The sequence below is a fragment of the Pristiophorus japonicus genome, chromosome 32 (genome assembly GCF_044704955.1).
Source record: "Pristiophorus japonicus isolate sPriJap1 chromosome 32, sPriJap1.hap1, whole genome shotgun sequence".
In the NCBI taxonomy this organism is placed as follows: Eukaryota; Metazoa; Chordata; class Chondrichthyes; family Pristiophoridae; genus Pristiophorus; species Pristiophorus japonicus.
Genome location: NC_092008.1, coordinates 1,526,680 through 1,549,914, shown reverse-complemented (window position 1 = coordinate 1,549,914; position 23,235 = coordinate 1,526,680). Strand labels below are relative to the sequence as shown.

At 53.6% G+C, this 23,235-nt stretch overlaps 1 protein-coding gene across 1 annotated transcript in view; it reads left to right on the top strand.

Annotated features, from left to right (window-relative positions):
• slc38a5b (solute carrier family 38 member 5b) overlaps positions 1–23,235 on the top strand; it is a 72,307-nt gene that overhangs the window by 17,697 nt on the left and 31,375 nt on the right. Inside the window, exons 7-12 of the mRNA XM_070869202.1 lie at positions 4,640–4,722; positions 11,746–11,804; positions 13,187–13,333; positions 14,585–14,664; positions 17,961–18,061; positions 22,149–22,273. Coding sequence (XP_070725303.1) covers positions 4,640–4,722; positions 11,746–11,804; positions 13,187–13,333; positions 14,585–14,664; positions 17,961–18,061; positions 22,149–22,273 — 595 coding nt within the window. The remainder of the gene's footprint in view (positions 1–4,639; positions 4,723–11,745; positions 11,805–13,186; positions 13,334–14,584; positions 14,665–17,960; positions 18,062–22,148; positions 22,274–23,235) is intronic.

Sequence of the window (23,235 nt, the reverse complement as noted above, 5' to 3'; positions counted from 1 at the left end):
GGACTGGGTGTGAGTTAGGACACGGGGCAGTGAGCCCAGGGGGTGATGGGTGAGCGGGACTCGGTGCGAGTTAGGACACGGGGCAGTGAGCACAGGGGGTGATGGGTGAGTGGGACTGGGTGTGAGTTAGGACACGGGGCAGTGAGCACAGGGGGTGATGGGCGAGCGGGACTCGGTGCGAGTTAGGACACGGGGCAGTGAGCACAGGGGGTGATGGGTGAGCAGGACATGGGGCAGTGAGCACAGGGGGTGATGGGTGAGCAGGACATGGGGCAGTGAGCACAGGGGGTGATGGGTGAGTGGGACTGGGTGCGAGTTAGGACACGGGGCAGTGAGCACAGGGGGTGATGGGCGAGCGGGACTCGGTGCGAGTTAGGACACGGGGCAGTGAGCCCAGATGGTGATGGGCGAGCGGGACTCGGTGCGAGTTAGGACACGGGGCAGTGAGCACAGGGGGTGATGGGTGAGCGGGACTGGGTGTGAGTTAGGACACGGGGGCAGCGAGCACAGTGGGTGATGGGTGAGTGGGACTGGGTGCGAGTTAGGACACGGGGCAGCGAGCACAGGGGGTGATGGGTGAGCGGGACTGAGTGTGAGTTAGGACACGGGTCAGTGAGCACAGGGGGTGATGGGTGAGCGGGACTGGGTGCGAGTTAGGACACGGGGTCAGTGAGCACAGGGGGTGATGGGTGAGCGGGACTGGGTGTGAGTTAGGACACGGGGGCAGCGAGCACAGTGGGTGATGGGTGAGTGGGACTGGGTGCGAGTTAGGACACGGGGCAGCGAGCACAGGGGGTGATGGGTGAGCGGGACTGAGTGTGAGTTAGGACATGGGGCAGTGAGCCCAGGGGGTGATGGGTGAGCGGGACTTGGTGTGAGTTAGGACACGGGGGGGCAGGCCCTGGGCCCTTGGCTCTTCTGGGCCCCATACCCTCATTCGCTGTACCTCCGCCCACAATGTTCCAGGGCCCAGCGCTCCAGCTCTATTTATAGCCCCGACCTGCGATGGTGTTCTCAAGCAGGTCAGGGCGGCCCACGGTGATCTAATTGAATGGCGGAGCAGGCTCGAAGGTCCGAATGGCCAACTCCTGCTCCTATTTCTTATGTTCTTGTGTCAGCCGAGCGAGAGTTGGTGCCTCCGGGAGAGCGATTGGGAGGGTGTTGCCTACGGGGGTGGGGACAGTGGGGTGCCGCAGGGCTCAGTGCTGGGGCCCCAGCTATTTACAATATACATTAATGATTTGGATGAAGGAATTGAGTGTAATATCTCCAAGTTTGCAGAGGACACTAAGCTGGGTGGCGGTGTGAGCTGTAAGGAGGACACTAAGAGGCTGCAGGGTGACTGGGACAGGTTAGGTGAGTGGGCAAATGCATGGCAGATGCAGTATAGTGTGGATAAATGTGAGGTTATCCACTTTGGGGGCAAAAACAGGAAGGCAGAATATTATCTGAATGGCGGCAGATTAGGAAAATGGGAGGTACAACGAGACCTGGGTGTCATGGTACATCAGTCATTGAAAGTTGGCATGCAGGTACAGCAGGCGGTGAAGAAGGCAAATGGTATGTTGGCCTTCATAGCGAGAGGATTTGAGTATAGGAGCAGGGAGGTCTTACTGCAGTTGTACAGGACCTTGGTGAGGCCTCACCTGGAATATTGTGTTCAGTTTTGGTCTCCTAATCTGAGGAAGGACATTCTTGCTATTGAGGGAGTGCAGCGAAGGTTCACCAGACTGATTCCCGGGATGGCAGGACTGACATATGAGGAGAGACTGGATCGACTAGGCTTATATTCACTGGAGTTTAGAAGGATGAGAGGGGATCTCACAGAAACATATAAAATTCTGACGGGACTGGACAGGTTAGATGCAGGAAGAATGTTCCCGATGTTGGGGAAGTCCAGAACCAGGGGTCACAGTCTAAGGATAAGGGGTAGGCCATTTAGGACCGAGATGAGGAGAAACTTCTTCACTCAGAGAATTGTGAACCTGTGGAATTCTCTACCACAGAAAGTTGTTGAGGCCAGTTCGTTAGATATATTCAAAAGGGAGTTAGATGTGGGAATGGGGTACTGAAGTTGCATGTTCAGCCATGAACTCATTGAATGGCGGTGCAGGCTAGAAGGGCTGAATGGCCTACTCCTGCACCTATTTTCTATGTTTCTATGTGGCCCTTACGGCTAAAGGGATCAAGTGGTTTCGAGAGAAAGCGGAAAAGGGTTACTGAGGGAATGATCAGCCATGATCATATTGAATGGCGGTGCAGGCTCGAAGGACCGAATGGCCTACTCCTGCACCTATTTTCTATGAGAGTCGGGGAAGGGTTAAAATGCTCCAATCCGACATCTGAGGGAGGCCATTTGCCAACAGAGCTGGAGCCAAAAGCTAGGGCCTGTTAGACGCGGATTCCTGACTATATATGGGAGTGCTTGAAGCTTCCAGCTGGATACCCTCCATTTATTTCACAGGCCACTGCCAAGGGTGAGTTACAGAGTCCACAAAGCCCCCACCTGCTCCTCCGTCGCCTGGCAAGGGAGCTGTGGAAAAATGGGTGGGAGCCGTGTACTTAACTCCTTCTGTGCGACCTCGCGACCGCTCAGATTCATTTTAAAAAGTTGTGCATTTATATAGCGCCTTTCACCCCCTCGGGGCACCCCACAGTCAATGAAGCGCTTTTTGTTTGAAGTGTGCTCACTGTTGCATTGTGGGAAACGCGGCAATTTGCGCACAGCAAGCTCCCACACTCAGCGATGTGATCATGACCCGGATCACCAGCAGGACAGAGAGGCGGAGAGGTTTAGGGAGGGAGTTCCAGAGCTTGGGGCCCAGGCAACAGAAGGCACGGCCACCGATGGTGGAGCGATTATAATCAGGGATGCTCAGGAGGGCAGAATTAGAGGAGCGCAGAGATCTCGGAGGGTTGTAGGGGCTGGAGGAGGTTACAGAGATATGGAGGGGTGTAGGGGCTTGAGGAGGTTACAGAGATGGGGAGGGGTGTAGGGGCTGGAGGAGGTTACAGAGATAGGGAGGGGTGTAGGGGCTGGAGGAGGTTACAGAGATATGGAGGGGTGTAGTGGCTGGAGGAGGTTAGAGATAGGGAGGGGTGTAGGGGTCGGAGGGGGTTACAGAGATAGGGAGGGGTAAAGGGGCTGGAGGAGGTTGCAGATATGGGGAGGGGTGTAGGAGCTGGAGGAGGTTACAGAGATAGGGAGGAATGTAGGGATGGAGGGGGTTACAGAGATAGGGAGGGGTGTAGAGGCTGGAGGGGGTTACAGAGACAGGGAGGGGTGTAGGGGCTGGAGGAGTTTACAGAGATCGGGAGGGGTGTAGGGGCTGGAGGAGGTTACAGAGATAGGGAGGGGTGTAGGGGCCGGAGGGGGTTACAGAGATCGGGAGGGGTGGAGAAGGTTACAGAGATAGGGAGGGGTGTAGGGGCTGGAGGAGATTACAGAGATAGGGAGAGATGGAGGAGGTTACAGAGATAGGGAGGGGTGTAGGGGCTGGAGGGGGTTACAGAGATAGGGAAGGGTGTAGGGGCTGGAGGAAGTTACAGAGATTGGGAGGGGTGCAGGGGCTGGAGGGGGTTACAGAGATAGGGAGGGATGTAGGGGCTGGAGGAGGTTACAGAGATCGGGAGGGGTGTAGGGGCTGGAGGGGGTTACAGAGATCGGTAGGGATGTAGGGGCTGGAGGAGGTTACAGAGATAGGGAGGGATGTAGAGGCTGGAGGAGGTTACAGAGATCGGGAGGGGTGGAGGAGGTTACAGAGATAGGGAGGGGTGTAGGGGCTGGAGGGGGTTACAGAGATCGGGAGGGGTGTAGGGGCTGGAGAAGGTTACAGAGATAGGGAGGGGTGTAGGGGCTGGAGAAGGTTACAGAGATAGGGAGGGGTGTAGGGGCTGGAGGAGGTTACAGAGATAGGGAGGGGTGTAGTGGCTGGAGGAGGTTACAGAGATAGGGAGTGAAGTAGGGGCTGGAGGAGGTTACAGAGATAGGGAGGGGTGTAGGGGCTGGAGGAGGTTACAGAGATAGGGAGGGAAGTAGGGGCTGGAGGAGGTTACAGAGATCGGGAGGGGTGTAGGGGCTGGAGAAGGTTACAGAGATAGGGAGGGGTGTAGGGGCTGGAGGAGGTTACAGAGATAGGGAGGGGTGTAGGGGCTGGAGGGGGTTACAGAGATAGGGAGGGGTGTAGGGGCTGGAGGAGGTTACAGAGATAGGGAGGGGTGTCGGGGCTGGAGGAGGTTACAGAGATAGGGAGGGAAGTAGGGGCTGGAGGAGGTTACAGAGATAGGGAGGGGTGTAGGGGCTGGAGGAGGTTACAGAGATAGGGAGGGGTGTAGGGGCTGGAGGAGGTTACAGAGATAGGGAGGGGTGTAGGGGCTGGAGGAGGTTACAGGGATAGGGAGGGGTGTAGGGGCTGGAGGAGGTTACAGAGATAGGGAGTGGTGTAGGGGCTGGAGGAGGTTACAGAGATAGGGAGGGGTGTAGGGGCTGGAGGAGGTTACAGAGATAGGGAGGGAAGTAGGGGCTGGAGGAGGTTACAGAGATGCGAGTGGTGTGTTAAGGTGCGATGTACATCGAAGGGGAAAGAGAACTTTGGACACTTTGAAATAAAGATTATTTGTTTTTTGTGCCCTGTTTCAGAATGTGGTATATGAACGGCAACTATTTAATCATCATTGTCAGCATCTTCATCATCCTCCCTCTTGCACTCATGCGACAACTTGGTGAGTATATGACCAGATCTCCGCGGCAGAACTAAACCCACCTCTTTCCCCCTCCGTAACATCGCCCCTCTCCGCCCCTGCCTCAGCTTATCCACTGCTGAAGCCCTCATCCGTGCCCCTGTTACCTCCAGACTTGACTATTCCAACGCGCTGCGCTTCTTTCTGGCTTTGCTCCCACATTCTACCCGACGTAAATTAGAGGTGATCCAAAACTCGGCTGCCCCCGTGTTCTAACTCGCACCGGGTCCCGCTCACCCATCACCCCCTGTGCTCGCTGCCCTGTGTCCTAACTCACACCGAGTCCCGCTCACCCATCACCCCCTGTGCTCGCTGCCCTGTGTCCTAACTCGCACCAAGTCTCACTCACCCATCACCCCCTGTGCTCGCTGACCCCGTGTCCTAACTCGCACCGAGTCCCTCTCACCCATCACCCCCTGTGCTCACTGCCCCGTGTCCTAACTCGCACCGAGTCTCACTCACCCATCGCCCCCTGTGCTCACTGCCCCGTGTCCTAACTCGCACCAAATCTCACTCACCCATCACCCCCTGTGCTCACTGCCCCGTGTCCTAACTCGCACCAAGTCTCACTCACCCATCGCCCCCTGTGCTCGCTGCCCCGTGTCCTAACTCGCACCAAGTCTCACTCACCCATCGCCCCCTGTGCTCGCTGCCCCGTGTCCTAACTCGCACCAAGTCTCACTCACCCATCGCCCCCTGTGCTCGCTGTCCCGTGTCCTAACTCGCACCAAGTCTCACTCACCCATCGCCCCCTGTGCTCGCTGCCCCGTGTCCTAACTCGCACCAAGTCTCACTCACCCATCGCCCCCTGTGCTCGCTGCCCCGTGTCCTAACTCGCACCAAGTCTCACTCACCCATCGCCCCCTGTGCTCGCTGCCCCGTGTCCTAACTCGCACCAAGTCTCACTCACCCATCACCCCCTGTGCTCGCTGACCTACATTGGCTCCCAGTTAAGCAACACCTCGATTTCAAAATTCTCATCCTTGTTTTCAAATCCCTCCAGCCCCATACACCCCTCCCTCTCTCTGTAACCCCCTCCAGCCCCTACACCCCTCCCTCTCTCTGTAACCCCCTACACCCCTCCCTCTCTCTGTAACCCCCTCCAGCCCCTACACCCCTCCCTATCTCAGTAACCCCCTACATCCCTCCCTATCTCTGTAACCCCCTCCAGCCCCTACACCCCTCCCTATCTCTGTAACCCCCTCCAGCCCCTACACCCCTCCCTATCTCTGTAACCCCCTCCAGCCCCTACACCCCTCCCTATCTCTGTAACCCCCTACACCCCTCCCTATCTCTGTAACCCCCTCCAGCCCCTACACCCCTCCCTATCTCTGTAACCCCCTCCAGCCCCTACACCCCTCCCTATCTGTCTAACCCCCTCCAGCACCTACACCCCTCCCTATCTCTGTAACCCCCTCCAGCCCCTACACCCCTCCCTATCTCTGTAACCTCCTCCAGCCTGTACACTCCTCCCTATCTCTGTAACCTCCTCCAGCCCCACAACCCCCCGAGATCTCTGCACTCCTCTAATTCTGCCCTCCTGAGCATCCCTGATTATAATCGCTCCACCATCGGTGGCCATGCCTTCTGTTGCCTGGGCCCCAAGCTCTGGAACTCCCTCCCTAAACCTCTCCGCCTCTCTCTCCTCCTTCAAGACGCTCCTTAAAACCTCCCTCTTTGTCCAAGCTTTTGGTCACCTGCCCTAATTTCTACTTCAGCCGCTCGGTGTCAAACTTCCATCTGGTAACACGCCTGTGAAGCGCCTTGGGACCTTTCACTACGTTATAGGCGCTATATAAATGCAGGTTGTTGTAGTTGTCGCGAGATTGAAAGGCGGAGACCATAACTCAACTGACAGGAGGCCTGCAGACCAAAGCTGGAAATAAGGAGCAGGCTCGAGGGGCTGTATACGTGACTATTCCAATATTCCAACACACTCCTGGCCGGCCTCCCACATTCTATCCTACATCAACTAGAGGTCATCCAAAACTCGGCTGCCCCCGTGTCCTAACTCGCACCCAGTCCCGCTCACCCGTCACCCCCTGTGCTCACTGACCCCGTGTCCTAACTCGCACCCAGTCCCACTCACCCATCGCCCCCTGTGCTCACTGACCCCGTGTCCTAACTCGCACCCAGTCCCGCTCACCCATCACCCCCTGTGCTCGCTGACCCCGTGTCCTAACTCGCACCCAGTCTCACTCACCCATCACCCCCTGTGCTCACTGACCCCGTGTCCTAACTCACACCCAGTCCCGCTCACCCGTCACCCTCCCTGTGCTCGCTGACCTACATTGGCTCCCGGTTAAGCAACACCTCGATTTCAAAATTCCCATCCTTGTTTATCCATCAATCAGCATAACCAGAACCGTTTATCTGATCGTTATCACATCGCTGTGTGTGTGGGAGCTTGCTGTGCGCAAATTGGCGTTTCCCACATTGCAACAGTGAGCGCCCGCCAAAAGAACTTCATTGACTATAAAGCGCTTTGAGGCGTCCGGTGGTTGTTAAAGGCCCCATATAAATGTAAGTCTTTCTTTAAGATACAGATCAGCCATGATCGAATTGAACGCAGGGCATTCTGGGGTGAGAGGGTAAACAGCTGGAGGTCGTGGTCCATATTTGGACCAATGACATAGGTAGAAAGAGGGATGAGGTCCTTCAGGCAGAATTTAGGGGGCTAGGAGGAAAATTAAAGGGTAGGACCTCAAAGATAGTAATCTCCGGGTTACTACCGGTGCCACGTGCTAATGAGTACAAGAATAAAAGGATAGAGAGGGTGAACGCGTGGCTGGAGAGTTGGTGTCGGAGGGGAGGGCTTTACATTCCTGAGGCATTGGGACCGCTTCTGGGGGAGATGGGACCTGTACAAACTGTGGGACCAATATCTTCGCGGGGAGTTTTGCTAGTGCTGTTGGGGAAGAGTTTAAACTAGCTTGAAACTGGCAGGGGGATGGGAACCTGAGAACAAATTCAACAGGGAAGGAAGTAAAGCTGACAGCAGGAATCTAGAAAGTGAATCTGTAAGACAGAGGAAACGAGGGTTAGTATGTCGTAATCAAAGTCTTTCTGTGCTAACTGGTATATACATTAATGGAAGGAGTATAGCGAATAAGGCGGATGAGCTAAGAGCGCAGGGAGACACTTGAGATTATGACATTAAAGCCATTTCACGGACATGGCTGAAAGAGGGGCAGGTTTGGCAGCTCAATATTCCTGGATGCAGGACTTTTTAGACAAGACAGAGAAAGGGGTAAAAAGGAAACCATTACAGCGATGAGGAGGGATGGTAGGTTAGAGGGATCATCAAATGAGGCCATATGGGTTGAATTGAAAAATAAAAAAGGGGCGATCACACTGCTGGGCGTGTATTATAGACCCTGTAATTGAGTAGACTGGGTCTTTACTCGTTGGGAGTTCAGAAGGATGAGGGGTGATCTTATGGAAACATTTAAAATAATGAAAGGGATAGACAAGATAGAGGCAGAGAGGTTGTTTCCACTGGTCGGGGAGACTAGAACTAGGGGGCACAGCCTCAAAATACGGGGGAGCCAATTTAAAACCGAGTTGAGAAGGAATTTCTTCTCCCAGAGGGTTGTGAATCTGTGGAATTCTCTGCCCAAGAAAGCAGTTGAGGCTGGCTCATTGAATGTATTCAAGTCACAGATAGATAGATTTTTAACCAATAAGGGAATTAAGGGTTACGGGGAGCGGGCAGGTAAGTGGAGCTGAGTCCACGGCCAGATCAGCCATGATCTTGTTGAATGGCGGAGCAGGCTCGAGGGGCTAGATGGCCTGCTCCTGTTCCTAATTCTTATGTTCTTATGACCCCCAAACAGTGGGAGGGAGACCGAGAAGCAACTATGTGGGCAAATTTCTGTGAAGTCCAAAAACCATACGGCAGTAATCGTAGGGGATTTTAACGATCCAAATATTAATTGGAACAAATATAGTGTGAAGGGTATAGAGGGTGCGGAATTCTTGAAAGGCATTCAAGAGAATCTTTTTAGTCAGTATGGAACAAGCCCAACACGAGAGGGGGCGGTCTTGGATTTGGTTTTAGGGAATAGCAATCTACTGGTCAGGTGGGCAGAGCAGTGGCAAATGGAGTTTAATTCAGAGAAGTGTGAGGTGATGCACTTTGGGAGGGCTAATAAGGAAAAGGTATACACATTAAGCGGTAGGCCACTTAGAAGTGCAGATGAACAAAGGGATCTTGGAGTGCTTGTCCACAGATCCCTGAAAGTAGCAGGCCAGGTGGATAAGGTGGTTAAGAAGGCATACTGGATACTTGCTTTTATTGGCTGAGGCATGGAATACAAGAGCAGGGAGGTTATGCTTAAATTGTATAATACTCTGGTTAGGCCACAGCTGGAGTACTGAGTGCAGTTCTGGTCGCCGTATTATAGGAAGGACGTGATTGCACTAGGGAGGAGGCAGAGGAGATTTACTAGGATGCTGCCTGGAATGGAGAATCTTAGTTATGAGGACAGATTGGATAGGCTGGGTTTGTTCTCATTGGAACAGAGGACGTTGAGAGGAGACCTCATTGAGCTGTATAAAATTTAGAGGGGCCTGGACATAGTGGATAGTAAGGGTCTATTTCCATTGGCGGAGGGGTCTGTTACGAAGGGGCATAGTTTTAAGGTGGTTGGTGGAAGGTTTAGAGGTGGAGGGGCTTCTTTACACAGAGGGTTGTGGGGGTCCGGAACTCGCTGCCTGGAAGAGTGGTGGATGCAGAAACCCTCACCACTTTTAAGAGATGGTTGGATGGGCACTTAAAGTGTAGTAACCTGCAGGGTTACAGACCTAGAGCTGGTAATTGGGATTAGACTGGATAACCTTTTGTTGGACGGAGCAGATATAATGGTAAGTACTGCAGGGAATCGAATACGGCCAGGGTGATCTCCTGGTCTAGTGTCGATCGCCTGGATGGGTCAGAGAGGAATTTTCCCAGATTTTTTCTCCCTAAATTGGCCTGGGTTTTTATCCGGTTTTTTGCCTCTCCCAGGAGATCGCGTGGCTCCGGTTGGGGTGGAGTGTAGAATGTTTCAGTGTAAGGGGTGTCGCAGTTGTGTGAGGCGGACTGGTTGGGCTGGGTGCCCTTTGCCTTTCTGTCATTGTTCATAAGTTTATATGTAACCTTCAGGGCTGCTGACCGAGGGCCGTGTGGCTCTTTGTCGGCCGGCACGGACACGATGGACCGGAATGGCCTCCTTCTGCGCTGTAAATTTCCATGAATGGTGGAGCAGGCTCGAGGGGCTGAGCGGCCTCCTCCTGTCCCTAATGTAACAGGCTCGAGGGGCTGAACGGCCTCCTCCTGTCCCTAATGTAACAGGCTCGAGGGGCCGAACGGCCTCCTCCTGTCCCTAATGTAACAGACTCGAGGGGCTGAACGGCCTCCTCCTGTCCCTAATGTAACAGGCTCGAGGGGCTGAACGGCCTCCTCCTGTCCCTAATGTAACAGGCTCGAGGGGCTGAACGGTCTCCTCCTGTCCCTAATGTAACAGGCTCGAGGGACTGAACGGTCTCCTCCTGTTCCTAATGTAACAGGCTCGAGGGGCTGAACGGCCTCCTCCTGTTCCTAATGTAACAGGCTCGAGGGGCTGAACGGCCTCCTCCTGTCCCTAATGTAACAGGCTCGAGGGACTGAACGACCTCCTCCTGTTCCTAATGTAACAGGCTCGAGGGGCTGAACGGCCTCCTCCTGTCCCTAATGTAACAGGCTCGAGGGGCTGAACGGCCTCCTCCTGTCCCTAATGTAACAGGCTCGAGGGGCTGAACGGCCTCCTCCTGTTCCTAATGTAACAGGCTCGAGGGGCTGAACGGCCTCCTCCTGTTCCTAATGTAACAGGCTCGAGGGGCTGAATGGCCTCCTCCTGTCCCTAATGTAACAAGCTCGAGGGGCTGAACGGCCTCCTCCTGTTCCTAATGTAACAGACTCGAGGGGCTGAAAGGCCTCCTCCTGTTCCTAATGTAACAGGCTCGAGGGGCTGAACGACCTCCTCCTGTCCCTAATGTAACAGGCTTGAGGGGCTGAACGGCCTCCTCCTGTCCCTAATGTAACAGGCTCGAGGGGCTGAACGGCCTCCTCCTGTCCCTAATGTAACAGGCTCGAGGGGCTGAACGGCCTCCTCCTGTTCCTAATGTAACAGGCTCGAGGGGCTGAATGGCCTCCTCCTGTCCCTAATGTAACAAGCTCGAGGGGCTGAACGGCCTCCTCCTGTTCCTAATGTAACAGACTCGAGGGGCTGAAAGGCCTCCTCCTGTTCCTAATGTAACAGGCTCGAGGGGCTGAACGACCTCCTCCTGTCCCTAATGTAACAGGCTCGAGGGGCTGAACGACCTCCTCCTGTTCCTAATGTAACAGGCTCGAGGGGCTGAACGGCCTCCTCCTGTCCCTAATGTAACAGGCTCGAGGGGCTGAACGGCCTCCTCCTGTTCCTAATGTAACAGGCTCGAGGGGCTGAATGGCCTCCTCCTGTCCCTAATGTAACAAGCTCGAGGGGCTGAACGGCCTCCTCCTGTTCCTAATGTAACAGACTCGAGGGGCTGAAAGGCCTCCTCCTGTTCCTAATGTAACAGGCTCGAGGGGCTGAACGACCTCCTCCTGTCCCTAATGTAACAGGCTCGAGGGGCTGAACGGCCTCCTCCTGTCCCTAATGTAACAGGCTCGAGGGGCTGAACGGCCTCCTCCTGTCCCTAATGTAACAGGCTCGAGGGGCTGAACGGCCTCCTCCTGTCCCTAATGTAACAGGCTCGAGGGGCTGAACGGCCTCCTGTCCCTAATGTAACAGGCTCGAGGGGCTGAACGGCCTCCTCCTGTCCCTAATGTAACAGGCTCGAGGGGCTGAACGGCCTCCTCCTGTTCCTAATGTAACAGGCTCGAGGGGCTGAACGGCCTCCTCCTGTCCCTAATGTAACAGGCTCGAGGGGCTGTAACTCTGTGATTGATGCGGCGATGGAAGTGTCTGACTCTGTGTTCCCTCTGTCTCTCTCTCTCGCTAGGTTACCTGGGATACACCAGCGGGTTCTCGCTGACCTGCATGGTCTTCTTCCTGATTGCGGTGAGTTAGCACCTTGAGGCGTCGGTGCTTCCTGCGTTGTATGCAAACCATCTCTGGTACGCCTCTCGTGTGGGACAGCAGCCAGCATCCTGCAAGACCAGACCTGTGTTGTTGGCAGTTCCGGTTCAATTCCCGCCCCTCCCCGTGGGGTACAGACGGGAGAGCAGACGGTGTCTCGTGCGGGTCCAGTGACGGATGGACTTCCACGGGCTGCACAGTTCGGTCCGTGCCGCTATTTAACCTCCTCGTCCCACCCCCCCTCTTCGTCTCGGCCCACCCACGCAATCTTTCTCCTTCTCTAGCTCCCCCTTAAAGGCCGTTTGCCTAATTTGCGCTGCCGGAGGGGCAGTGCTGAGGGAGCGCCGCACTGTCGGAGGGGCGGTGCTGAGGGAGCGCCGCACTGTCGGAGGGGCGGTACTGAGGGAGCCCCGCACTGTCGGAGGGGCGGTACTGAGGGAGCGCCACACTGCGCTGTCAGAGGGTCAGTACTGAGGGAGTGCCGCACTGTCGGAGGGGCGGTACTGAGGGAGCGCCGCACTGTCGGAGGGGCGGTACTGAGGGAGCGCCGCACTGTCGGAGGGGCAGTACTGAGGGAGCGCCGCACTGTCGGAGGGGTGGTGCTGAGGGAGTGCCGCACTGTCGGAGGGGCAGTACTGAGGGAGCACCGCACTGCACTGTCGGAGGGGCGGTGCTGAGGGAGTGCCGCACTGTCGGAGGGGCGGTACTGAGGGAGTGCCGCACTGTCGGAGGGGCGGTACTGAGGGAGCCCCGCACTGTCGGAGGGGCGGTACTGAGGGAGCGCCGCACTGTCGGAGGGGCGGTACTGAGGGAGTGCCGCACTGTCGGAGGGGCGGTACTGAGGGAGCCCCGCACTGTCGGAGGGGCGGTACTGAGGGAGCCCCGCACTGTCGGAGGGGCGGTACTGAGGGAGTGCCGCACTGTCGGAGGGGCGGTACTGAGGGAGCGCCGCACTGTCGGAGGGGCGGTACTGAGGGAGCGCCGCACTGTCGGAGGGGCGGTACTGAGGGAGCGCCGCACTGTCGGAGGGGCGGTACTGAGGGAGTGCCGCACTGTCGGAGGGGCCGTGTTTCAGGATGAGACGTTAAACTGAGGCCCCGTCTGCCCTCTCGGGTGGGACATAAACGATTTCACGGCCGTTACTGGAAGAGCAGTGTTTGTCCCTGGTGTCCCTGGGAGCAATATTTACCCTTTGACCCTCGTGATCACATCGCTGTGTGTGGGAGCTTGCTGTGCGCAAGTTGGCGTTTCCCACATTACAACAGTGAGCGCACTCCTAAAGTGCTTGGGATGCGCTTTGGGACTTCCTGGGGTGGTGAAAAGTACCGTGGAAATGCAAGTCATTCCTTTATGTCTTTCTGCAGCTCATCTACAAGCGGTTTCAGATACCTTGTCCACTGCCTATTTACGGAAATGAGTCACACCACAACGACCACACGTTTTCCTCCAATGGCAAAAACCACACTATCGAGGAGGAATGTACAGCCAAACTCTTCACTGTCAACCCTCAGGTAGGTGTCTATCCACGTGCTGTCCCTGCCCTGGGAGTGTTTGATGGGACAGTGCAGAGGGAGCTTTACTCTGTATCTAACCCCCTGTACCTGCCCTGGGAGTGTTTGATGGGACAGTGTAGAGAGAGCTTTACTCTGTATCTAACCCCGTGTACCTGCCCTGGGAGTGTTTGATGGGACAGTGTAGAGGGAGCTTTACTCTGTATCTAACCCCCTGTACCTGTCCTGGGAGTGTTTGATGGGACAGTGTAGAGGGAGCTTTACTCTGTATCTAACCCCCTGTACCTGCCCTGGGAGTGTTTGATGGGACAGTGCAGAGGGAGCTTTACTCTGTATCTAACCCCCTGTACCTGCCCTGGGAGTGTTTGATGGGACAGTGTAGAGGGAGCTCTACTCTGTATCTAACCCCCTGTACCTGCCCTGGGAGTGTTTGATGGGACAGTGTAGAGGGAGCTTTACTCTGTATCTAACCCCCTGTACCTGCCCTGGGAGTGTTTGATAGGACAGTGTAGAGGGAGCTTTACTCTGTATCTAACGCCCTGTACCTGCCCTGGGAGTGTTTGATGGGACAGTGCAGAGGGAGCTTTACTCTGTATCTAACTCCCTGTACCTGCCCTGGGAGTGTTTGATGGGACAGTGTAGAGGGAGCTTTACTCTGTATCTAACCCCCTGTACCTGTCCTGGGAGTGTTTGATGGGACAGTGTAGAGGGAGCTTTACTCTGTATCTAACCCCCTGTACCTGCCCTGGGAGTGTTTGATGGGACAGTGCAGAGGGAGCTTTACTCTGTATCTAACCCCGTGCTGTACCTGCCCTGGGAGTGTTTGATGGGACAGTGTAGAGGGAGCTTTACTCTGTATCTAACCCCCTGTACCTGCCCTGGGAGTGTTTGATAGGACAGTGTAGAGGGAGCTTTACTCTGTATCTAACGCCCTGTACCTGCCCTGGGAGTGTTTGATGGGACAGTGCAGAGGGAGCTTTACTCTGTATCTAACTCCCTGTACCTGCCCTGGGAGTGTTTGATGGGACAGTGTAGAGGGAGCTTTACTCTGTATCTAACCCCCTGTACCTGCCCTGGGAGTGTTTGATGGGACAGTGTAGAGGGAGCTTTACTCTGTATCTAACCCCCTGTACCTGCCCTGGGAGTGTTTGATGGGACAGTGTAGAGGGAGCTTTACTCTGTATCTAACCCCGTGCCGTACCTTGTACCTTTTCTAGAATTTAATTTTGACATTTAATTTTTTTTAAACAGACCGCTTACACCATCCCCATTCTGGCGTTTGCGTTTGTATGTCATCCAGAAGTTCTCCCCATCTACACAGAGCTCAGGAGGTAAGGTTGACCAAGGGAGGCTGAAAGGAGGTGAAAGTTAAACAAATAACTGGCCTGGATTCTGGATTGGGTTAGACACTGACTTTTCACGGAATGTCCAGCACAGAAACGGACCACTCGGGCCGAACTGCTCCGTGTTTATGCTCCACACAGGCCTCCTCTCACCCCGCTTCATCTCAGCCCCTCACCTTATCGTAAGAACATCAGAAATAGGAGCAGGAGTCGGCCATTCGGCCCCTCGAGCCTGCTTCGCCATTTAATACCATCATGGCTGATCCGATCATGGACTCAGCTCCACTTCCCCGCCCGCCCCTTCACTCCCTTATCGCTCAAAAATCTGTCTATCTCCACCTTAAATATATTCAGTGACCCAGCCCCCACAGCTCTCTGAGGCAGAGAATTCCACAGATTCACCAGAAGAAATTCCTCCTCATCTCCGTCCTAAATGGGCGGCCCCTTATTCTGAGACTATGTGCCCCCTAGTTCTAGATTCCCCCACGAGGGGAAACATCCTCTCTGCATCCACCCTGTCCAGCCCCCTCAGAATCTGATACGTTTCAATAAGATCACCTCTCATTCTTCTAAACTCCAATGAGTAGAGGCCCAACCTGCTCAACCTTTCCTCATAAGACAACCCCCTCATCCCCGGAATCAACCGAGTGAACTGCCTCCAATGCAAGTATATTCCTCCTTAAATACAGAGACCAAAACTGCACGCAGTACTCCAGTTGTGGCCTCACCAATACCCTGTATAACTGTAGCAGGACTTCCCTGCTTTTATACTCCATCCCCTTTGCATTAAAGGCCAAGATACTATTGGCCTTCCTGATCACTTGCTGTACCTGCATACTATCCCTTTTGTGTTTCATTCACAAGTAACCCCCAGGTCCCGCTGTACTGCAGCACTTTGCAATCTTTCTCCATTTAAATTGTAATTTGCTTTTCTATTATTTCTGCTAAACAACAGTGACTGCACTCCGAAAAGTCTTTCTTTGGCTGTAAAGTGCTTTGAGACATCCTTGATCGTAGAAAGGCGCTATGTAAATGCAAGTCATCTTCTTCCATGATGCCCTCCAGTGCCTTATCCATGTAGCCAATCCTAACTCGCACCGAGTCCCACTCACCCATCACCCCCTGTGCTCACTGCCCCGTGTCCTAACTCGCACCGAGTCCCGCTCACCCATCACCCCCTGTGCTCGCTGACCCCGTGTCCTAACTCGCACCGAGTCCCACTCACCCATCACCCCCTGTGCTCGCTGCCCCGTGTCCTAACTCGCACCGAGTCCCACTCACCCATCACCCCCTGTGCTCACTGCCCCGTGTCCTAACTCGCACCGAGTCCCACTCACTCATCACCCCCTGCGCTTGCTGCCCCATGTCCTAACTCGCACCCAGTCCCGCTCACCCATCACCCGCTGCGCTCGCTGACCTACATTGGCTCCCGGTCCAGCAATGCTTCGATTTTAATATTCTCACCCTCCTGCTCAAATCCCCTCCATGGCCTCGCCCCTCCCTATCCCTGTAACCTCCTCCAGACCCTACACCCCTCCCTATTCCTGTAACCTCCTCCAGCCCCTACACCCCTCCCTATCTCTGTAACCCCCTCCAGCCCCTACACCCCTCCCTATCTCTGTAACCTCCTCCAGCCCCTACACCCTCCCTATCTCTGTAACCTCCTCCAGCCCCTACACCCCTCCCTATCTCTGTAACCTCCTCCAGCCCCTACACCCCTCCCTATCTCTGTAACCCCCTCCAGCCCCTACACCCCTCCCTATCTCTGTAACCTCCTCCAGCCCCTACACCCTCCCTATCTCTGTAACCTCCTCCAGCCCCTACACCCCTCCCTATCTCTGTAACCTCCTCCAGCCCCTACACCCCTCCCTATCTCTGTAACCTCCTCCAGCCCCTACACCCCTCCCTATCTCTGTAACCTCCTCCAGCCCCTACACCCCTCCCTATCTCTGTAACCTCCTCCAGCCCCTACACCCCTCCCTATCTCTGTAACTTCCCCCGAGATTTCTGCGTCCTCCAATTCTGGTCTCTTGAGCATCCCCCGATTCCCATCGCTCCACCATCGGTGGCCGTGCCTTCAGCTGCCTGGGCCCCAAGCTCTGGAACTCCCTCCCTAAACCTCTCCGCCCCTGTCTCCTCCTTTATGACTTTACTGAAAACCTATCTCTCTGACCACACCTGTCCCTTACTTGGCTCGGTGTCAAGATGTTATCTGATATGAGGAACAAGGAAATGGCAGAGAAATTAAAAAAATACTTTGTGTCTGTCTTCACGGATGAAGACACAAAAAACCTCCTGGAAATCATGGAGTGCGAAGGGTCTAGTGAGAATGAGGAACTGAAAGAAATTAGTATTCGTAAAAAAAATAGAACTGGATAAATTAATGGAACGGAAAGCTGATAAATCCCCTGGAGATGATGGCCTACATCCTAGGGTTTGAAAGAGGTGTTTGTAGAGATAGTGGATACATTGGTTACATGATCCCACGGCCACTATTGGAAGAAGAGCAGGGGGAGTTCTCCCCGGTGTCCTGGGGCCAATATTTATCCCTCGACCAACATCACTAAAACAGACGATCCGGGTCATTATCACATCACTGTGTGTGGGAGCTTGCTGTGCGCAAATTGGCCTTTCCCACCTTACAACAGTGACTGCATTCTTCACATTTCAAAAGTACTTCATTGGCTATAAAGCGCTTTGAGACGCCCAGTGGTCGTGAAAGGTGCTATATAAATGCAAGTCTTTCTTTCTGTCTTTCTTTCTGTCTCTCTTTCTTTCTCTCTTTCTTTCTCTCTGTCTCTCTCTTGTTTCCCTCTCTCTCTATCTCTTTCTCTCTCTCTCTCTCCCTGTCTCTCTCTCTTTCTCTCTGTTTCTCTCTCTCTCTGTCTCTCTCTCTCTCTGTCTGTCTCTCTCTCTTTCTCTCTCTGTTTCTCTTTCTCTCTCTCTCTCTGTTTCTCTCTCTGTTTCTCTCTCTCTCTGTCTGTCTGTCTCTCTCTCTGTCTGTCTCTCTCTCTCTGTCTCTCTTTCTCTCTCTCTGTTTCTCTCTCTCTCTCTGTCTGTCTCTCTCTCTCTCTGTTTCTCTCTCTCTCTGTCTCCCTCTCTCTCTGTCTCCCTCTCTCTGTGTCTCTCTCTCTCTCTCTCTGTTTCTCTCTGTCTCTGTCTCTCTGTCTCACTGTCTCTTTTTCTTTCTGTCTTTCTTTTTCCTGACCCCCTTTGATTAGCGGTGAACTGTTGGAGGATTTGGACCACAAATTTTATTCCGAGAAATTCTTTTTGTGTTTCAGCCCAACGAAGAAGAGGATGCAGAGAGTTGCAAACATCTCGATCGCGGGCATGTTTACAATGTATTTAATCACCGCTGTGTTTGGATACCTGACCTTTTATGGTGAGTGAGGATTCGTTTTTAAACCAAGCACTGAGGGTTCAGCTCTAGAGGGATAGAATTGAAAAACAGAGAGCACCGTGCACAGTTCTCCATATACCTGGGTTAGACCACACTTGGAGCACTGTGCACAGTTCTGGTCTCCATATACCCGGGTTAGACCACACTTGGAGCACCGTGCACAGTTCTACTCTCCATATACCTGGATTAGACCACACTGGGAGCACTGTGCACAGTTCTACTCTCCATATACCTGGATTAGACCACACTGGGAGCACTGTGCATAGTTCTGGTCTCCATATACCTGGGTTAGACCACACTGGGAGCACTGTGCACAGTTCTGGTCTCCATATACCTGGGTTAGACCACACTGGGAGCACTGTGCACAGTTCTGGTCTCCATATACCTGGGTTAGACCACACTGGGAGCACTGTGCACAGTTCTACTCTCCATATACCTGGATTAGACCACACTGGGAGCACTGTGCACAGTTTTACTCTCCATATACCTGGGTTAGACCACACTGGGAGCACTGTGCACAGTTCTGGTCTCCATATACCTGGGTTAGACCACACTGGGAGCACCGTGCACAGTTCTGGTCTCCATATACCTGGATTAGACCACACTGGGAGCACTGTGCACAGTTCTGGTCACCATATACCTGGGTTAGACCACACTGGGAGCACTGTGCACAGTTCTGGTCTCCATATACCTGGGTTAGACCACACTTGGAGCACCGTGCACAGTTCTGGTCTCCATATACCTGGGTTAGACCACACTGGGAGCACCGTGCACAGTTCTGGTCTCCATATACCTGGGTTAGACCACACTTGGAGCACTGTGCACAGTTCTGGTCTCCGTAGTAGAACCAGGGGTCACAGTCTCAGGATAAGGGCTCGGCCATTTAGGACTGAGATGAGGAGGAATTTCTTCACTCAGAGGGTGGTGAATCTTTGGAATTCTCTGCCCCAGAGGGCTGTGGAGGCTCAGTCGTTGAATATATTCAAGGCTGAGATCAATAGATTTTTGGAATCCAGGGGAGTCGCGGGATATGGAGATCGGGCGGGAAGGTGGAGTTGAGGTCGAAGGTCAGCCAAGATCTTATTGAATGGCGGAGCAGACTCGAGGGGCCGCGTGGCCCACTCCTAATTCTTGTGTTCTTCCGAATCATTTTAAATCGGAGATTGATATTTGGTTGTGTGAGGGTAAAATGGGATTATGGAGCCAAGGCGGGCAGATGGAGTTAGGATTTAGATCAGCTGCGATCTGATTTTTAAAAAATTCCTTCTTGGGATGTGGGAATCGCTGGCAAGGCCGGCATTTATTGCCCATCCATAATTGCCCCTTGAGAGGATGGTGGTGAGCCGCCGCCTTGAACCGCTGCAGTCCGTGTGGTGAAGGTGCTCCCACAGCAACTTTGTCGTAGGGTTTTTTTTACAATGGCTTCCTGGGCCCTGTCAGAGGGGCAGTTAAGAGTCACCCACATTGCTGTGGGTCTGGAGTCACATATCGGCCCAGACCGGGTAAGGGCGGCAGATTTCCTTCGCAAGAGGACATTAGTGAACCCGATGGGTCTTTACCAAAATCTAACACTTTGATGGTCACCATAACTGACGCTGTCTTTTTACCCAAATTCCACATTTATGTAAATGACTGAATTTAAATTCCCCAGCTGCCTGCCTTGGTGGGATTTGAACTATACATGGCAGATGCAGTATAATGTGGATAAATGTGAGGTTATCCCCTTTGGTGGTAAAAACAGGAAGGCAGAATATTATCTGAATGGTACAGATTAGGAAAAGGGGAGGTGCAACGAGACCTGGGTGTCATGGTACATCAGTCATTGAAAGTTGGCATGCAGGTACAGCAGGCGGTGAAGAAGGCAAATGGCTTGTTGGCCTTCATAGCGAGGGGATTTGAGTATAGGAGCAGGGAGGTCTTACTGCAGTTGTACAGGGCCTTGGTGAAGTCACACCTTGAATATTGTGTTCAGTTTTGGTCTCCTAATCTGAGGAAGGACGTTCTTGCTATTGAGGGAGTGCAGCGAAGGTTCACCAGACTGATTCCCGGGATGGCAGGACCGACATATGAAGAAAGACTGGATTGACTGGGCTTATATTCACTGGAATTTAGAAGAATGAGAGGGGCTCTCATAGAAACATATAACATTCTGATGGGACTGGACAGGTTAGATGCAGGAAGAATGTTCCCGATGTTGGGGAAGTCCAGAACCAGGGGTCACAGTCTAAGGATAAGGGGTAAGCCATTTGGGACCGAGATGAGGAGAAACTTCTTCACTCAGAGAATTGTGAACCTGTGGAATTCTCTACCACAGAGAGTTGTTGAGGCCAGTTCGTTAGATATATTCAAAAGGGAGTTAGATGTGGCCCTTAGGGCTAAAGGGATCAAGGGGTATGGAGAGAAAGCAGGAATGGGGTACTGAGGGAATGATCAGCCATGATCATATTGAATGGTGGTGCAGGCTCGAAGGGCCGAATGGCCTGCTCCTGTACCTATTTTCTATGTTAGAATTACTTCTTCATTAAGGAGGGAGAAGTGTAATATAGCTCCACCAAGTGAACTACTACCCCGCCGAGTGGACTACTCTGATACTGCAGTTGCTGATGGAAATACAATATAGATCACATGATGTATTGGAGCCATCTTATAAAGTTTGTGTTTGTGATGTCGTAGAGATATTACAGTAACCACTATGCTACCGTATCTCATATTGAATGGCAGAACAGGCTGGAGGAATGTTAGCCTTTATTCCAAGGGGGATGGAGTAAAAAGCAGGGAAGTCCTGCTACAACTGTACAGGCCGTTGATGACACCACACTTAAAGTACTGCGTACAGTTTTGGTCTCCTTATTTAAGGAAGGATATACTTGCATTGGAGGCAGTTCAGAGAAGGTTCACTCGGTCAATTCCTGAGATGAGGGGTTTGTCTTATGAGGAAAGGTTGAGCAGGTTGGGCCTGTACTCATTGGAGTTTAGAAGAATGAGAGGTGATCTTATCGAAACGTATCAGATTCTGAGGGGGCTGGACAGGGTAGATGCAGAGAGGATGTTTCCCCCCTGTGGGGGAATCTAGAACTAGGGGCATAGTCTCAGAATAAGGGGCCGCCCATTTAAGACGGAGGAATTTCTTCTGGTGAATCTGTGGAATTCTCTGCCCCAGAGAGCTGCGGGGGCTGGGTCATTGAATATATTTAAGGTGGAGATAGACAGATTCTTGGGCGATAAGGGAGTGAAGGGGTCACACAGTCTCAGGATACGGGGTAGGAAATTTAGGACGGAGATGAGGAGAAATGTTTTCACTCCGAGGGAGGTGAACCTGTGGAATTCTCTACCACAGAAGGCTGTGGAGGCCAAGTCACTCAATATATTTAAGAGGGAGATAGATAGATTTCTAGACACAAAAGGCATCAAGGGGTATGGGGAGAAAGCGGGAATATGGTGTTGGGATAGAGGATCAGCCATGATCATATTGAATGGTGTAGGCTCGAGGGGCCGAATGGCCGACTCCTGCTCCTATTTTCCATGAAGGGTTATGGGGAGCGGGCGGGGAAGTGGAGCTGAGTCCAGGATTGGATCAGCCGTGATCTTATTGAATGGCGGAGCAGGCTCGAGGGGCCGAATGGCCGACTCCTGCTCCTATTTTCCATGAAGGGTTATGGGGAGCGGGCGGGGAAGTGGAGCTGAGTCCAGGATCGGATCAGCCGCGATCTTATTGAATGGCGGAGCAGGCTCGAGGGGCCGAATGGCCGACTCCTGCTCCTATTTTCCATGAAGGGTTATGGGGAGCGGGCGGGGAAGTGGAGCTGAGTCCAGGATCGGATCAGCCGCGATCTTATTGAATGGCGGAGCAGGCTCGAGGGGCCGAATGGCCGGCTCCTGCTCCTGTTTCTTATGCACCTCTTTGACCAAACTTTTGGTCACCTGCCCGAATTTCTCCTTGTGTGCGCGCTCGGTGTCCGATTTACTTTTGCCACGCGGCGCTCCCGTGATGCGCCTTGCGGGCGTTTTTGCCACGCTAAAAGACGCAAGCTGTCGGCGAATTGAACGGTGTGGGTTTTGGTCCTCGTAGGGAATGTGGAGACGGAGTTGCTGCACACGTTCAACAGAGTCAACCCGCTGGACACGCTGCTCCTGTGCGTGCGCCTGGCCGTGCTGGTGGCTGTTACCCTCACGGTGCCTGTCGTCCTCTTCCCGGTGAGTCGTCGTCGCGGCGGTGGGGGCAGGGGGTGTTGTCTCTGCGGGCCGGTTTCGAGAAAAGGCATCGGTGGGGGGGAGGGAGGCGGGCGCCAAACTCGCCCCTCCCAATCAAGGCCTCCCCGACTGCCGCGAAATGGCCGCCGGCTCTCCGCGGGAGGGGGGCCGCCATTTTAGAAAGTTGCCCTTACCCCGAGGGCGGAGCGCTCTCCGGGGACCGTTTTCCCGCCGTGCACTGCGCCTGCCCTTTACCGCGGGCACAGAGGTGATCACTCGGCTGATTCCGGAGATGAGGGGGTTACCTTATGATGATAGATTGAGTAGACTGGGTCTTTACTCGTTGGGAGTTCAGAAGGATGAGGGGTGATCTTATAGAAACATTTAAAATAATGAAAGGGATAGACAAGATAGAGGCGGAGAGGTTGTTTCCACTGGTCGGGGAGACTAGAACTAGGGGGCACAGCCTCAAAATACAGGGGAGCCAATTTAAAACCGAGTTGAGAAGGAATTTCTTCTCCCAGAGGGTTGTGAATCTGTGGAATTCTCTGCCCAAGGAAGCAGTTGAGGCTAGCTCATTGAATGTATTCAAGTCACAGATAGATAGATTTTTAACCAATAAGGGAATGAAGGGTTACGGGGAGCGGGCGGGTAAGTGGAGCTGAGTCCACGGCCAGATCAGCCGTGATCTTGTTGAATGGCGGAGCAGGCTCGAGGGGCTAGATGGCCAACTCCTGTTCCTAATTCTTATGTTCTTATGACCCCCCAAACAGTGGGAGGGAGACCGAGAAGCAACCATGTGGGCAAATTTCTGTGAAGCCCAAAAACCATACGGCAGTAATCGTAGGGGATTTTAACGATCCAAATGTTAATTGGGACAAATATAGTGTGAAGGGTGTAGAGGGTGCGGAATTCTTGAAAGGCATTCAAGAGAATCTTTTTGGTCAGTATGGAACAAGCCCAAC